Here is an 18,127-nt window from a genome sequence, read left to right on the forward strand (position 1 = left end):
GGCGCAAAACAAACTACATGGTCTCAAACACATCCTCGTGTCGTCGTCGCCAATTTCAGTTAATGTGGGGTCATCGGGCGATGCGGGCTTCGCCGGGAAACACTGCCCGATAAATCTGGTGCGTCACCAGTAATTCAAGCAGCTGTAGCCTCTCGACAACCCGCAGCGTGGCAAGACGAAGACGAGGTATCGAGTGCTGGCGCAGTCACCTGAAAGAAGAAAAAAGGCCACATGATGGCAACATACTGGAGCAATGATGTAGAGAGGAGTCCGCAAATAAAGTTAATGATGAACGTAGTGATAAATAATCAGTCACTATAAAAGCTGTCTACTGATGACGCAAAAATATGGGCGCATCATCTGGGAGGTGTCATGAATATGGCCGAGATAATAGCTCTGACCTTGTAGATACAAATTGGATGTAAATGTGATGTCACTAAATGCATGTGCATCTATGGCCATTAAAGCCGCATGTCACCGTCTGTGCCGGGTGGAACTGACACATGCACATCATATCAATCATTGCAGTCTACATTGAATCTCGCATGGGTTCAGTATGGCATTATCTGCTTAAAATACCAAAAATCTGATAGTGTATTGCTTATGCATTAATTGACCATTTGTCCTCAAAGTTTCCGGGCAGCTTTTTTACATCATTTTGCTTTAAACATGTACTTTACTTTCAATTGAGCACATTATTTTTTTAACTTTCTTCTCAACTTATAATTTCAAATTGATCACTTCTTTTTTTTTCGTGTTTAAATACGCCGGCATGAAAGAAAATCCACCTTAGTGAGTAAGAGCCAGAAAAGATGTGCAAGCAAGCAAGAGAAAACGAGATTTGTAATGAATAGATAGGAGGTTCGCCATGTGCGATTTTCAAATAAAAAGGAAAACTTGATTAATTTGCGGCGAATTGCTGGGCCGGACTTCCACCTACGAGCTGAAAGACAGTTGGTGTCTTCCGGCACCTTCCTTTGCCTGCTGTATCTCCCAGATTTGCTTGTTTCAGTTGGCTAATCTAAATTTGCAGCTTCCTGAAGCTTCATAGGTCCTTACCTTAAACGTCCTGCCGCCCATACTTTTGGGTTCGAATGACACCCAGAAAAAGACATATTTTTGTTGGGCTTCTACGTCCGGAAATCACGACTTGATTGTGAAGAACGCAATCGCATACGCTGGAAACATTGAGCACCTTGGGTTCTTGATTTGCACGATAGTTAGGTTAAGTGGATGGGCCCCTAGCAATTCGCTTGCGTAGAAATGTGGCCGCCACGACCAGTATTCAATCCAGCGACCCTCAGAACAGCATTTTCGCGTCATAACTGCCAAAGAGTTCGCGGTGGTGGACAGGAAGAGGATACAATCACCGCGATGATGATCATTAACATCATGTACTTGGTTAAGGGGAAACTAGCATTCAGCATCATCAAACCGACTTACGAATGCGCGGGCCACGAGCTACAGGAAGAAGAAGAGCCTCGCGCAACGAGGGAGGACGTGGCCGAAGTCGCTACAAGGCTCGCCGTCCCCGCAACAGGACACGTCAAACGCGCGCAGCTGAATCCAGGCGTTCTTGTTAGCTCGCCAAGCTCGCCGTCCTCTCACAGCGTGATCAAGACAGCTGGGATCCGACTGAGCACAGCGAAACGTTCGAGGTAGTCGCAAGGTTGATAATTTACGGATGTAGACGATATTGTCTCTGTCAGCTTTAAGACCTCTTCCTGTATACTATGATCCTGTGTTCGAATCTGAACACTCCGCAGGCCCAGCCTGGCAGCGCCTAACTGCCGCAGAGGTCAGCTGTGGTCGCGAACTGCACCAACGTTGCTGCTCGCCCAAAGCTTTGGTCGCGTTTCCAGAGTGTTCCTTTGCCTGTCATGGCGGGTGTCGTCAAGCCAGGCAGCACACCGCGCCGAAAGTCAAGCCAAGAACAGCACCATGCGACAGGTACCGCAACTTTCTGCGTCATTTAGACACATCGCAGACCGTAATGCATGCAATAGGATCAGATGGAGGAGAGCTCACTATTTATTTGGGTAATTATTCTATTATATGTATTCATTCGTGTCTTCACGTTTGCAAACTCGAGAGGGGAGGAGCAAGTTTTGGTAGTAAAGATGATGCACCATATAAACTATATGCAACACGACCAACTAAAAGCACGTTGTATCAATAAAAACTAAAGCCCCTTGACGTTACAACTTTATGCCTTTCTCCTGGTAGTGTTTCTGTTGTGCCACGGTACGTTTTACTACCCTGTCAAAAACTCAAAAGCGTCTCATAAATTTCATAGCACTTGCCCACATCATTTTAGCACAGATTGTTTCTGTGAACAACTGTAAAAAAAGTAAATCAAATATTTTGCTTTCGACAAGCTTCTTCATCGTAATCACCTACTGCTATGCTTATGAAATATTCCTTGGTGATAGGGCGGCTTTAATGTCAAAAAACCACCCTGTCATTATGAGAGATACCGTAGAGGAGGGCTTCGGAAATTTTGACCACCAGGGGTTCTTTATAACGTGCACCCTATATCAGAGCACCCATATCTGAGCACACGTGACAAATCTCATTCCATAGCGAATAGTACCGGGAACGAGCCACCAACGTAACAAGTAACTTCATTTCATTTGTTTTGTTCTCTATCCCGCAAACCTTTACGAATGAGAGTGGGGAAGATCAAGTAAACAAAAGCGAACAAAAAGCAGGAGAAAATATGTCACTCTACGTATAAGGATATGATGTTAGGCTGATGCAACTGAATTCAAATACAAGTAGAATGGCAGATAATGAGCTTAAAGATAAAGTTGTACAATTTACACTTGTCATCAAGTAAATAATTGTTCAAGGAGAAAGAAAATAAGTCGTGGTTCGAAATAGAAACGGTGTCGTATTGACGTTGGTTCCACTCCTTGAACGTGCGAGGGAGAAAAGAAAAAAAATCTTGGCCGCACATCTGCGTGCTTCGCTGATGGACGCCATCTGGCAATAACGTTTAAAAACAGACGCTTGTGTAGAACGCAGAACCACTGGTAGGTGGCAGCATCTAATCGTCTCATCGAAGCGTGGAAAACGCCCGCTTTTTCGCGCATATCGTCTCATTGTGGGCGCAGTGTAAGAGGCGCTGGGTCTTTAAAATCACGTATATATGTATTTTTAGTAAAGAAACAGACCACCTAATGCTTACGCATTGATGCTGCGCCCCATAGATGCGTAATATTTGCATTTTGATTAACAATGTTCACAAGTATGAACGCAGTCGCCAGGACAAGGTGGCTGGGCGTAGAGGAAGTGGTTAAACTTTGGCCGTCTGAATGAATGACTTCAAGTGCTTGACACACAGAAGACACATTGACAGACAGACAGACCAAAATTTCTGCGTTGTAGTATAACAAAAAATACTATCGTCTTGAGAACTTACAGGGTCCCCTGCGTTCGCCTAAGACTGCAGGAAAGCGAAATTCATCTTGTTTTCTCCTCAGTCTATTGCATTGATTCCTCTTCGCCTCCCTATAAAGCTTTATGCGCCTAACATGCCTCTTCACTGCTTCTATGATCGGAGGCATTGGCGTTGCAAGTCTTCTGTCTAGTTTTGCACTGCCTCGGTGATCGGCCCTCCTTTGACCAAGCTGTGATGTGATGATGCCATCGTCGTGCGTCTTGTTAAGTAACGTCATGATGATTTTATATTGGGGCGTTAGCAAGAGATTGTGATCTTTCGCATCGTGTTGACGCTGACGCCACTGATGGGCAATTTGTGCTTTTGATTAGGCATCAAATAGAAATTTTGTTTAATAGAAAGTGTTAATGCGACAGCTAATGAGGTATACTTTGTAGTGATGTAGATCAGCTGAGTGATAGCACGCAGTCGTATTGAATTTAGCCTTACTGATTATTTTATGAAAAAGCATGAATAGCATGAAGAAACATTAAAACAAATCTTTATTTCATACGACAGACTACACCGCACCAGGCAGAAAGCCGCCCACCCACGGCACTCGACTTTCGGTCACACAGACAGTCCAACCAGTCCAGGTAGATCGGAAAGACTCCGATCAGCCTCGAAAGCTCCGCGCTCAGAGAGCGTCCGATGGACACGCACATTCACTCGCAACCAGCGCGCACCGACCACCTCTTGATCCCCAGCACTCCATGGGTGGTTCCAGGCTAGAGTACGGTGAATCGAATCCGCTCGGTGTCCGAAGGAAGGCTTCTTACGGGCAGCATCATCAACGTCCTCGGTCTATGGCGAATTTGCCAGAATCATCGGGCCGAGCCGGCTGCAGCGAGTCGCACACGCGGTACAGCAGTTCAGGTAGAGTTATGCATATAGGTTTCGTGGAACCCTGCATGCTAGGTGGCGGAAGCTTTAGGAAATGAAAGTGACCACTACCCGTTTGTGGTACGATTGAAGCTGCGACGAAATCTCTGGAAGCTACTCTGCCGAAAAACTCGTCCGGATTTGGGGATCGAACCCGCGACCAACACCTCTTATGATTTGTTCCCATGGAAGGACGGGTTTTTCGCGTTTAATAGGCTTCATTTAGAGGAAACCCAAATGGTGTTACTCGTGGCTATGAGCAGCAGAGGGATGTTTGTCATATTCGTTCCCTAAGGTACTGAAGTGGTGCTGCGAGTGCTCTTAATGTGATGCATGACACACCCATCCTCGTTTGCAGCTACTTCCTCTGGCATGGAGGGTGGCCGCGGTATACATTTGCCACCTGCGGTCATAGCAGCGGCAGCAGCCTTGCATACGCCGTCATCCCGTCAGTCATCGCAGGGCAGCATCCTCTCGAGCATCGTGGTGCGTTCGCCTGTGCTGTCTTGGCGTTGAGTGTACGTTTGTCTCCATATAAGCAGCCAGCAACCTCAGTAGTGGGTCCTCCTTTATCGCACTAATATTGATCAAATAACAATTGCACACATTCTGTCGCATGTTAGCATGTTGAGTGAGTGAGCGGGCTCTAATTGTAGTTTATCACCTAGGTTCGTATTCTAAGCTAACCTTCTCTTCACCGAAATTTACTTTGGGAGGTCTGTGGCACTCGAGGACAAAACAAAACATGGTGCACCATAACGCAAACATAAAAACATAATTTATAACCTCCTAGCGCCCGACAGTTGATTAATAGGCACAGTGACACGCTAAGGAGACATGATGCTTAAAAGGCCACTCACCACCACGCGTTTAAAGACGAGAGGTTATTTTCTCCTCTCCTGCATACACACGCTGCCTCCTCCTCGCCCCTTGGTTCTTAAGTGCACGTGAACAATATCAGCACTATAAGCGCTAGAGGCTATCAGGATTTCGTGCTACTCGGCTACACGCTGTTATCGTCGCTTGCGCACTTGTGAACACACAAAATGAAGTTTGATCGGTTGATTGTGCACGATATTCATGCAAGACAAAAAAAAAAAAAACTGATGGGTGGCTGCATGGCAAAACAGTGAAGGAGACATCACATGTAATATTTCGCGTATATCAACGAATCAAGAGCATGTACGCTGTATACGTCACGGAAACTACTGTCAGTGACACAGAACTTCGCAAGGACAAGATATATCAGGAGACGATATTGCGCTCTTGTATCTTGGGAGCCTGGTGAATGGCCTCTAAATTTAAAGCACCGGTGTGTTCAGAGGTGAGATGGGGTTTAAAACATTATGGGATGGGATGCGAAGCAGCAGCGGTGTGCACGGTGTTGATCCGATTGAAACGGGCGTCGACGCGGGTGCCGGAAGAACGGTTCAAAGCGAAACTCTGTGTAGCGTTCACTCGAGTGAACGTTTGTTTGAAACGTTAAGACACGGGAGGCAAGTCGGGTTTCGTACAAGTTTCATCGCAGATGAACGAGCCGTAAGAGTGGACAGATTTAGTCACGCGTCCGCTGCAGCCGTACGGACTCAGCCTGCTAGCTATATGCAACGGCAGGCTACGTCCGTACGGCACGGCGGACGTGCAACTAAATGTCTTGTGTGTCCACTCGACGTGCGGTTGAGCGTAGCGGTGGTAAAGCGAGAAAGAAGTGTATTGCGAGTAGGGGAGGAGCCGGCAGCTGTTTCAGGTGAGGGAGTGACGTCAATGCGCAGCTGCGACTTAACATACTTTGCACCACCCCAACACCTGCGGTGAGGAGGTTGTGCAGATTCATGGGACGGCATTACACAGGCTAGTCAAAGAGCTACTTCGCATCTAAAAATGGCATTACAGGATATCAAGCTTACATGCTTCCCTAGAAGCAGCTTTTTCGTGACATACCGACTCTTTTCATTACTGGCAGTTGTGAAGGTTCTTGGTCGTTTTCATTGTTTCCCGTATCAGCAACATCCATCAGTGGCGATCTTCAACATCGTGGTCGCCGTGCTGTGCATGATCGTGTGCCTGGCCATGCTCGTCTCTTTCTTGTTGTCGCTCCTGGATGACAGTGGCACGAGCAAACCAGACACGTGCACGACCCACGCGTGTCGCGAGTACTCTTCGCGGCTCATGGCTTCGCTCAACTGGTCGGTGGACCCGTGCCACAGCTTCACGCGGTTCGTGTGTGACGGCTGGAGGCAGCGCCAAGTGCTCGGCGTTCAGGAGGAAGCCTTCGGTGCGGCCATCGAGAAGATTGCGCGCATTGTGCACACCATTGACGTGCCGCCTGCGGGGCAGAACCGCCTCCAGAGAGCAGTCATGGTCTACTGGTATACTATACGTCTCGATCTTCGAAAGTAGTGATTCTCTCCTCAGCGCACGTTTACTCATTTATTTACATTTTTAAAGATCTCTTGAAGCAATCTCAGAGGCATTGCTTTCACCCGGCAATCTCGGCCCTCATCAAAATGAAAGAGTAAGATTCTTCTCGCCAGCCGTCGGCGCACGCTCCGCATAGCACCCTTTTTCGCACTCCCACTGAGGTGCATGCTTTCTGGCCAGTTGCGCACCCTGGGGGTTTGGAGTATTCTGAAAAATGGTGAGACAATCTAGGGCGTTGATATAAAAGTCTATAAAAAGAGTGGTTGCATGCCAAGACCGTGTGAACGAGACAGGTAGGCATAAACGCAATACCCCAAGGTCGCAATTACCAAGGCAGTAGTTTGCATGGTCTTAATTAACTCGACCCTAATTATGAGATGCCACTGTTAACAATATGTCAAATCTCTTAGTATTAGAAAGGTCTTTAATTAACTGGCCTTAGCTTGAGCTTAATGAGTATTGTCTTTATTATCCATGTCATATTTGGCATTAGAGATTGATAACCAATGATTTTAGCATTACATGGGTTAATTAGCTTGATCTTGGTATACCTTGGCATGATTAGCCTAAGCGTCAAGGCGAGGTTTCATAGCCAAGCACTGCTTTTGTTCGCCCCCACGCGGCGCCACAGAAAGCTTAAAGGGCGCCCCTCGCCAAGTTTGACAATCTTCAGCTGACGTGCGCAGTGCATACACGGGGCGTTCGCGACCATGTCTGCCATAGTTTGCAACCCTACGCGTCGGAGAAACGGGTCAAGCTTCAAGCTAAACGCTGCTTGCCGTTCCTTGCGCGAGCAGAAGTGAGCCCTGGAAATGAAATTAACGGTCCTGCGCGTTCGAGCACTCAATATGCTCATCTATTATACCGCGTCTAATGCCAATAGAGCACGCACCGAGACAGCTATCCCGCAGAAGCAGGCAGTAGACTGCAAAATAATGATTTTGTGCCGCTTCAAAAGGCTGGGTTTCTCAGCTCGTAATGAACCAATGGAAACAATTCTGGTTGTTCGATCACAGAAAAATTACCAGCGGATAACTAGAATTTGTTATCGGGTCTGGTGAGAAGCCCTTCAACATATCCACTGTAAAAAAAAAACTTACAACGAAGGTGAACAGCAATATAACAGACAGTGCTGCAATAAAGAAGCAATCTGGTTTCTTACTGATGAACAGAAGGCGTGGTAATACAGGTGTTGCAAAGACAAGCAATTTCAGCCGCTGTCTGCTAGATGACAGCCCTTTCGTTATCAATTTTTTTCCTTTTGTTTTGTTTATTTTTTAGCAGTGCTTGCGTTTTCTGTTTTTTCTTGCGCAGGATCACATTTTGGCATTACAGTAATACCTTGTTAGTTCGACGCTTGTTAATTTAAAAAGTCGGAGAAATCGGATGTGGTCTTTCGTCCCGGCAAACATATACATTTTCAATGGCATAAAACTGTCCTTAATTATCCCGGCTGCGGCAGCTGCATTTCCGATGGAGGCGGAAATGTTGTAGGCCCGTGTGCTCAGATTTGGGTGCACGTTAAAGAACCCCAGGTGGTCGAAATTTCCGGAGCCCTCCACTACGGCGTCTCTCATGATCATGTGGTGGTTTTGGGACGTTAAACCCCACATATCAATCAAAACTGTCCTTAATTTGGCCACATTTGGCCGCAATCCAATTCACTTGGGCGATACCTGTAGCGAACTGGTAGCCAGGGTGGTCGCCTCCTGGCTATTCCACTGACGTCTGATATGGAATAGTCTGCCAAGAAACAGCTGTTCAAAAAGAATTAAATTGGAAGAAAATCGAAGAGTACCAGACATTCGTATGCTTCGTTCCAGATCGACTGCGTATTCGGCGGTCCACATCTTTGACAACTCCACGCCTTGCCTCAGTACTTTTTACTCGCATTGATTGACCGACGCAATTTGTATTCCTTGCCTCTGCCTTCAAGCAGAACCATTTGAATGAAGGGTACCAGTTACGTCGTTGCTGCCGTTGAAATAATAATAATAATAATAATAATAATAATAATAATAATAATAATAATAATAATAATAATAATAATAATAATAATAATAATAATAATAATAATAATAATAATAATAATAATAATAATAATAATAATAATAATAATAATAATAATAATAATAATAATAATAATAATAATAATAATCGTTGTTGTTACCTAGGCTATTTATTTCTGACTCGTACAGACAGTGTACAAGCACCATAAATGCACACAAGTTGTCTTCGCAGGACGTGCACCGCCTTGCTGACGACGTCGCCTTGCGAGCTCGACGCCGTGAAGTCTGCACTTCGCGCCGCCGGCGTGATGTGGCCTCACCGACCGCCGCCGGCAGGACGGAGGGACCTGCTGCGCATGATGTTCCACTGCGACTACGCGCTCGGGTGGAGCGCAGTGTTTCGGGTGGACCCCGAGTCGCACCGCAATGCGACCACGGCGTACGTGCTCACCGACTCGGGCTTCAACTTCGTCGTGCGCAAGTACAACGAGCGCAGCACGGAGGCGCACCGCGAGCACTATTTCAACCATCTCCGGGACGCGTTCAGAGACGCCGATGGAAGTGCAGACGTCGTGACCTTGAAGGTGATCGAGCGGTTTATTGAATCACCGAAATAATTCGGTCTTTGTGACATCCCAGACTCTACTTAAATGTACCATTCCTTGTCTCTGATAATGCGTTAGTCGCGTGAGCACTGTGAAAAAAACATTTACAGCGGAGACAATGTGTCGATGTTTGCCACAACAAGTGCGTATACAATTTAAACACAATGAAGAAAGCCCACGCGTGGCGCAATTGAGGAGTGGTCACATGACGCTCTTAAACAACTTTCAAATTCTTTTTGGTTTACTGATACAATGGGCGTGCACAGGTATAATAATCGAAGGGGCCCGGCAAAAATGCTGTGCATTTTTTTTTAACCGAACCTGTTCAGTCATTGTTAAAATGCATCGTTATGGCCATCTTGGTTTTTTAAAAAAATAATAATGACGGCCGAAGGCCCGTGATGTTTCACTCGAAGAACCGTTCACATCCCACTTTATCTTTGCTTTTTTATCTTATTCAATACGGCCAGAAGCCTTTCAGTTGCCAAGGCAGGAGTGGTTACAGTAAAGAGAACGTTAAATTTGTCGCAACCTAATTTCATGTTGGAACGACAAAATGGCACTGAAATCCACAAACACCAACAATAATAATTATTGAGCAATCATTTACGAGCTCCTGATGTGAGGCGAAAACTATACAATGACTAAACAATAACAAGTAAAGCACACCCGGTTATATAACAAGTAGGGAATAATAGCCAACAACATCAACAAAAAAAGGGTTGGACGTTGACATGTTCATTTTGTTTAGTAGAGCGTTCATCCCAACTGTGCTCTTCGAAAAAAAATGTGAACCCTTGTACGCGTTTGTTATGCATTCAGGTTCTAAGATTGTGTTGTTGTGTTTTGTCCCGGTAGGTCGTGGCCTTTTAAGCTGCCTTTTACACGTATTGGTGGTGGTTCGACGTATAATAGCCAAGCTGCTCTACAAGCTCACTGTTGTTTAAATGGATCCTACTATTTTTTTAATAAATCAAATTCCTATACACTGTCGAATGATTTTTCGACATTGACAAATATTACATATATTTGCAAACGTTTGTCCAGCGTTGCGATAAATTCATTCGTATATTATGAAGTAGTTGCATCACCGTCGATCGACCTTGTCAAAAACCGTGTTAACTGCTCGCGAAAAAGGTTTCCGTTTTTAAAAACTACCTCAGAAAGCCGAAGGCCACAGTCAGGTCATTGTAAAAACACGTCCTCGCGTGATTTTCACTATTACGTTTATTGGGAAGTTTGTTTTCTTTGACCTAGACCAGTAAATAAAGGGGGTTGGGGTTGTGGAGAAGTGCGGTAAATTTTATCCCACCCCCAACTCACGCCCCTGCAGCATGCTTGTGCTTGTATCGAAATTCGATTAAAAAGTAACTCGAAGCCCCACCTCTTGAAAACACCCAAGAGGACTACCGAATTGGCTTAAGCGACGGAAACTAGGATAATTCTTTTGAAAATTAGAAAATGAGGCTTTAGGAAATGATGAGTTCTGCGGAAAGCTCGTTGAGTGTCTTGTGTGTTGGACGTCACACACACAGGTGCGCGAGCGCGTGCATGCGGTTAAAGTCATGACACATCGCATATCCCAGCTTTGCAAGCTCTAAACGAAATTGTCTCGGAAAATTGTCAATGTGTGTGAGATGCGTGGCAGAGTTCCCCATTAAGAAGAAGGCGGGGCGAAATCTCACCACAACGGCTGGACCCCTTTTCCCCATGCGCCGCTACGGGTGAGTGTGAAAAACACACACATCTTTGCAGTAGGTAGATGTCAAAATGAAAACGAAATGCCAACTTACGTGATTCTCGCAATGACCTAGTTTTGGTACTCGGTGGTAAAAATAGAATGTAAACGGCTGTTAGTATGCAACATCGATATTCCTGTCAGCCACCACTACGCCAAGAGCTTGCATGGTCGCAACCCTGCACCTTAAAGAACGACGGTACAGTCCCAACTACAACAGCAACGTTATGTGGGATTCGGCGCTCCCAATCAGATGGCTAGAAACCGCAGCTCCCCCCCCCCCCCCCACTTCCTATTCCTGTCGTACGCGCCCTTATGAGTGTCTGCACCCAAAAGGCTGGGCATTCCAGAAGCAGGCGTTTTTTGTACAGTCTCCGTTCCCGTTTCGCAGGAGATGCAGCAGCTGGAGGACATGATGTTCGGTCCACTGCTAGCAGACTTGTACAAGAGTGCGCCGAAGGTCTCGACGGTTCCGGATGACGTGGTGTACAACGCATCGGCCAACCTCTCGATGCAACGGTGGACGGAGGTGATGCGAAGCGAAGGCGTCGATCTGAAAGGGACAGTAGAATTCCGCACGCGGAACCTGCCCTTCTTCAGCACCTTCGTCAACCTGTTGGTTCGCCACGGCGAGCTGGACATGTACGCCTACGCGTCCTGGTGTACGGTGCAGGTGCGATGATGGCCTTCCACGCGGAAACACTTGTATAGTAGCACTGACGTATTTGAATCATGGCTGCCTTACTCTGTATGCATTCAAATAAGGCACAAGTCCAGGATGGGATGGAACCTTGAATACATTAAAGAAATATTTAACGCGTGTATATGTAGTCTTGTACCCTAAGCATAGACACGACTTGCCTAGGTACTTGCAGCCTTGCACACAAGAGTGCTTGTCGCAACGTTGGATAAAGCGATACAATGCTACAAAAACGGCGCAGTAGAAATAAAAGAAAACTGTTTGTTAGTTTCTTTGTTTCTTTACGTTTTTGTAGCGACTCGTCACTGCATAACATTGCTGTTTCATATCGCCTTCCCGTCTTATTCTCACTTCTTGGTGCGCATCTAAACCGTGCCACAAAGAAAGCCTATAAGTGTGGTTGCCGTCCGCTTCCTATATCCACGCATGTGGTGCGACGAAACACGGAAAGCGCACCCCTATAGGCTCTTTGTGGAATCTCGCGGGTGATAGGAAAGCCTGTGCTGATTTCTAGTGCCTCATAAATAGGCGTACGCGTCTAACGGTAAACGGGCTATATAATAAACTCGCCGTTAGCATATGCTAGAGGTGAGGGTGCAACCTTTGACAGCGCTCTAGTAATTTTAAACTTCGTGTTTGCCCAGTAGGATGGACACTGTTGTTGTGACCTCTACGTCGTTGTTGATATACATAATGCCTAATTAATTGATTAGTATGTGGTGTTGAACGTCCCCAAACCACCATATGATTATGATAGACGTGGTAGTGGAGGGCTCTAATAATTTCTACCACCTGTGTTCTTTGATGTGCACTCAAATCGGAGCACACGGGCCTAAAACATTTTCGCCTCTATCAGAAATGCATCCTACATAATGCCTGGGATGGGATCATATCGTCATGAAGTGAAGGGTCGCAATTTCGAATCATCGGTCCCACTCGGTACGGCAGTTTTTCTTCTCTTGTATATAATTTTTTGCACCTAATTTGGAATTTCACTGACGGACAACGCTGATTTTTCGCTCACAACTAACGACGCCGACACCATAATTTCCACTAAATGAGCTCGTTATCCCACCGCTATGGCTTTCGTCGTCGCCCACCGCATGGGAGTCGTGACAGTAGATCACATTATTATTACTCTCGCAACCACATTTAGAGCAACCTCACATAATCTTGACCTATGGTTTTCATCTGTCAGTGAGGCCGGCGTAGTAACAACGATATGGTTATGTCGCAACTGATGGAGATTGAATACTGGCGGCCATCATGTGATAAGACGAGGCCGGATGCTAGCTTACAGTCTTCCTTTCCACGTAATCAGCAGCCCTTCAGCAGAGAAGGATACGCTTTAAAGGTGATAAAAATTCTGGTGTATAGTGTCCGATATTCTTACATAGATTGTCTTCAGTCACAAAAATCCATGTATTTCGCTGGTGCTTCAGGTGGCGGCACTTTTCACCAACGCCGAACTGATATTGAACTACTACGGGAACTCGCGGCGAGCTGCAATCTTGCACGGCGCTTTCTGCCTAAGCCGCGCCTACATCGCTGGCGGCAGGGCGCTGCTGGGCAATTACGCCCGCGAAGTGCTACCCGCAGTGGCACGTCCTCAAGCGGAAACCATCGCGTTGAATGTGGAAGCTGCTTTCTTGAAGCGCCTGTCCGCCTGGGCCGACTACGACTCCGACGTGAGCGTGATGAGGTACGGTACTTCGGAAATGCTTCGGATGAGGTACGCTAATTGGTGTTGAGCTTGTTTTCGTGTTCACAAAAGGCTGAGATTGTACAAGTACAGCAACAGAGATCTTCTGCGTACATTGCTGATATGGAACCATTAACTGATAATAGTAGTCATTGCTGTTCTGTCAACCAAAACCACGATGAGATTTGGGGACGCTGTAGAAGAGGAAGGAAGGAAGGAAAATAGAGGGAAAAGAAAGGCAAGGAGGTTAACCAGCCTATAGGCAGCCGGTTTGCTACCCTGCGCATGGGAGAGGGATGGGGGAGATGAAAGATATGTAGAAGAGGGCTACATAAGTTTTTACCATCTGATGTTTAACGTGCACATGCGATAAGTATACGGGCGCATATCATTTCGCCTCTATAGAAATGTGGCCACCGCGGTCGGTATTCGATCCCGCGAGCTCCGGGTCGACAGTCGGCATTCGATGAACTGAACCTTTAAAAAAGTCTTGGCTGAAAAGAGGGCCGGGACAATGAACATGGCAAGAAATCTATAGGTATACTCATGGTGCCGTGTTAATAAGAGCATCTTTTGACGAGTATGTATATACATTTGTTTCACACTGGTGGCCCTCCCACTGTACGGTGTCTGTGTGAGCTCTAACGTAGCACACGCGATGCTGAAGTTGAGCATAAGCTCAGTAATATTATCTGAATATCGAGAGCCTCGGTAGGTATCGTGTTTGGTCCAGTAATACGGGTCTGTTATCGTTAAACTTCCGTATACTGCGCCATATAAACATACGCGCAACACTCCCATAGACACTCTGTACACAACAGAGACCTCGCATGCGAGGTCTCTGTTGCACAGGGATCAGGTCTGGTCTGTCACACCAGGTCTCTGGTGCAGAGTGAATAGTTGTAGCTCCTTCCTTGTTCTTTCTGACCCCGTGCGACTGCGATAATATGCTGCAGGTCGTGGAACTCCACCACGCTGTCTTTCAGCATGTTTGCGCCGGATCCTGAGGATAACGCCACCGACATCATCGTGGGAGATATGAGTGACTCGTTCCTGCAGAACTGGCGCAACGCGTGGAAGTCCCGTATCACCCACCGCGGCTTCGACGTCAAGATCGCCATCACGGCCATCGAGACATTGTCATTCTCGGCTGACATAGGATCCCGCAAAGACTTCATCCTGCTGCCTTACGTATTCTCCTTCCCCTATTACGACGTCAACGCCATGCCATCCATCAACTACGGTGGGCTTGGCGCTAAGGTCAGTATACGATGTCTTGCATGAGTGACGAGCGTTACGTCTTGTCATTCCTTAAGCAATGTTGGAAAAGTCAATGCGCTTTCTTTTTGTGGCATTGGTTAAGTTGTGTGTGAGAGGGGAAGTTAAAAGAAAGACAGGAAAGTTAACCAGAAGAAGGCTCCGGCTCGCTACCCTGTGCTTGGGAAGGAGAAATTGGGTGCAAAAGAATAAAAGAGAAGAAGAAGAGTTGGTGACAGCAGTGAAAACGATGGAATGACTAGAGCACTATCTTAGCACTATATAGTTCTCCACGAACAGTCAAAGTTTGTCGCTAAGGTCGGTTTCTAGCAGGAACCGAAACTGTGCTCTCAGAGCAGCTCGTAATGTAGACAGGATAGACCAGGGCCCCAGAATTTTCTTCTCTGCAAGAGAGTGGTTGTCCAGCTGGCCTATTGCGTTGCAGAGTTGTGTGATTTACAGCTGAACAAGTAGGGTGAATTGGTGAAGCAAAGACCATGGCTCTACAAAACTGTGTGCGTGCGCACGTTTGTGGAGGGTGGAGGAGGGTCGCAGGTTCGATGAACATATGTTAAAGCTTAGCTACTGCTATAGCGCGCTCTTGTTCTAGAGATATCTGTTCGCATCGCAACAGGCGTTGGACGCACGGCCTTGTTGCGAACAATCCAGGAAAATGATTCGCTACCGCTACAAAAATGATTGATTGGTTGATTGATTGATATGTAGAGTTCAACCTTACAAAACCGCCATATGGTTATGAGTACCTTAGCCACTAGACTATATTGAGGGGGCACCACAACAGTTATCATAGGGGGCACCACCCCAGTTATCATAAGCCCGAGCTTTAAAATATACCGATGCACTTTATGACGACGTGTACAATTGCGTGTAGTTAAGTATTGCATGGGGTATATCACAATATGGAGTATGTCACTCTATTTTTCGGGTTCTTCCTAATTGCACAGAATTACAACGCGAAAATTCTAGATCACTTTGCAAAACATCCGGTTAGACTACTTCTAACTCTCTATTTATTAAGTATTAGTGTGTTTTTTTTTTGCTCACGACAGGTGCCAGCAAAATACAAAGGAAATACTGCGTCACATACACGCTTACGCGCATTATTGCATCGATTCCATACGTTCCGTGCGAAAAAGACCACAATAATGAGCCTAGTGTGCTGCTTCGGTAGGCGGTATAGCGACGGTAGCGGCTGGGCGGTTGCGCACGTTTTGCTAGCGAGAACCCAAGCGATATATACCGACTGCGTCTGCTTATCGCTGTCGTGAAACATCGAGAGGAAAGCGCATCGTTTGCAGCAAGACGTTCGGGTTTAGTGTACTAGAACGGGAGAGTGCGTGGAATCACCTTCGAAACGTGAAGCCCGAACAGGGTCAAGCTGCTTGGAGCGCTTCAATCGCTACTCTGCGGTGTGTCGTTTGAAGCGTTGCGCGCAGCTTCGCCAAAGTGTGCAGAAGTTGAATGCCCGTTTCCCCCTTGAAAGGCCCAGGTTCGAATCGTAGCTATGGATGTTGAGTTTTTATTTTGTCAGTGTAGCTCGATCTACAATGTTTGCGATAATTTTTGTTTAATGTTTCGTTGCTTCAAAAGTAATTTACGCCTAACTAGACCATTAGGTGGAAAATAAAAATAGTGTGAATAACTCCAGATAATAGTAAGGAAGATGTATTTGGTCGCGTTGTCATAAGGGGCATCGTCACATTTTTAAACTTTGGCTAGGAATGGCTTCCTGTTTATGAAGCCAGCCCAAACTAGACAGATCAGAGGATGGTGGAGTCTGGAACAGATTAACGTGCTTGACTCCGCCGCGGTGGTCTAGCGGCTAAGGTACTCGGCTGCTTACGCGCAGGTCATGGGATCAAATTCCGGCTGCGGCGGCTGCATTTTCAATGGTGGCGGAAATGCTGTAGGCCCGTGTGCTCAGATTTGGGTGCACATCGAAAAGCCCCAGGTGGTCGAAATTTCCGCAGCCCTCCACTACAGCATCTCTAACAAACATATGATTGGTTCGGGACGTTAAACCTCGCACATCAATAAATAAATCAATCGATCAGTCAGTCAATCATTCAGTGAATCAATCAAATCAGGTTAACATGGCTGAACAGGGTGTGTCGCTGGGACGAACATTCGGACGAGTGCTCTTGTCTTCTTATTTCCTTGAAGAGAAGACAAAAGAACTTTTCGAAACATTCGCTCTAGTGACACCCGAACTTTCATCGCATCGAGGCAGTGCACCCCTGTGACGACGCTTCGCGCATCGAATCCCAGGTGGCCTTCGCCGTGGGCCAGAGGTTTCACGGCACGTATCACAGCAAGGGCGCTGGTGGCGCCTCGTTCAGCGCGTTCCTGTCATGCATCTCGAACGCCTCGCTCGCCGCCCGTGTCAAGGATGCCCCTACGCTGTTTGCCGAAGTGGTCTCCCTGGGCGCCGTAGTCGACACGTACCGCAACTCCAACGATCGTCAGCGCCTCGTCCACATGGAGAGCTTGACGGGCGATCAGCTGCTTTTCGTCGCCATCTGCTACGCCCGGTGCGTAGGCATCCACTACGCAGTCCATGATTCGGCGTGCGACGCGGTGCTACAGAATGTGCCGGAGTTTTCGGAGGCCTTCAGTTGCGCTCGGGGATCACCCATGAACCCGCACCAGCAGTGCAAGCTTTTGTGATGGCGGCCTCTTGCCTGGAAGGTTTACACCTCGCAAGACAACGCGAAGTGATCGGTGCATATCCAAAAACGCGCGCTTAACACCGTTTTCATTGATGCGCTAGACATTTTACCCAACGTTCCAACGAGTGCCGATTGTAGCTGGACACGAGGCGTGGAAGTGAAGTGATGACATATTTGCATTTCACTCACATGGCCCCCTCCGTGTGCTTGAACAGATCACCCTGATTTTATTGAGAATACGGGCCGACTGAGGTTCGCTTGAGTGTTCGAACAGTAATGGTAACACGATAATGATTGCATCCCGACTTCAACGCGAGTTGGACGAGCTAAAAGTGCTCCCAAGTACAATGTGAACACTATGGGTGTCTGCCTTGAGCATGTATAAGTGCCTCGCTGACCTCGTTTCCGCAGATATAGCCACTTATAGAAAAAAAATTATGTGCATTTTAATAAACCACTGCGAAGTGATACGACCGAACTTTCTCCGCCTATGAGTGCGATTTTTTGAGAAGGTTGATCGTTGGTGTCGAGATGTTGCATGGCAGGAACAGAGGAAGGGAATGTTTTATTTAAAATATATAAACCAAACATGTGGAAGGGATCCCTATAGTCGGGGTTTCCTATGACGATTGTTGCAGAAAAAACGCGGACAAAAGCGAAGACGTGACCATCGAAAAGCTG

The 18,127-nt window shown here is 46.8% G+C and overlaps 1 protein-coding gene across 1 annotated transcript; it reads left to right on the forward strand.

Moving 5' to 3' along the window:
- The first annotated feature begins 8,992 nt into the window (after positions 1 to 8,992).
- LOC119172635 (uncharacterized) lies at positions 8,993 to 17,924 on the forward strand. Its single transcript, XM_075891860.1, has 5 exons — positions 8,993 to 9,338; positions 11,489 to 11,770; positions 13,240 to 13,499; positions 14,456 to 14,759; positions 17,046 to 17,924. Exons 1-5 carry the CDS (start codon positions 9,063 to 9,065, stop codon positions 17,442 to 17,444), a joined length of 1,521 nt encoding a protein of 506 aa, XP_075747975.1. The 5' UTR covers positions 8,993 to 9,062; the 3' UTR covers positions 17,445 to 17,924.
- Positions 17,925 to 18,127: the final 203 nt, after the last annotated feature.

The sequence above is a fragment of the Rhipicephalus microplus genome, chromosome 4 (genome assembly GCF_043290135.1).
Source record: "Rhipicephalus microplus isolate Deutch F79 chromosome 4, USDA_Rmic, whole genome shotgun sequence".
Lineage (NCBI taxonomy): Eukaryota > Metazoa > Arthropoda > Arachnida > Ixodida > Ixodidae > Rhipicephalus > Rhipicephalus microplus.

Bases quoted from the DNA above. Each gene is read 5' to 3' on its own strand.
- LOC119172635 (XM_075891860.1), top strand. From the start codon at position 9,063: ATGTGGCCTCACCGACCGCCGCCGGCAGGACGGAGGGACCTGCTGCGC. The intron at 9,339-11,488 runs GTGATCGAGCGG...CCCGTTTCGCAG, and splicing joins CAGACGTCGTGACCTTGAAG to GAGATGCAGCAGCTGGAGGA. The intron at 14,760-17,045 runs GTCAGTATACGA...ATCGAATCCCAG, and splicing joins ACGGTGGGCTTGGCGCTAAG to GTGGCCTTCGCCGTGGGCCA.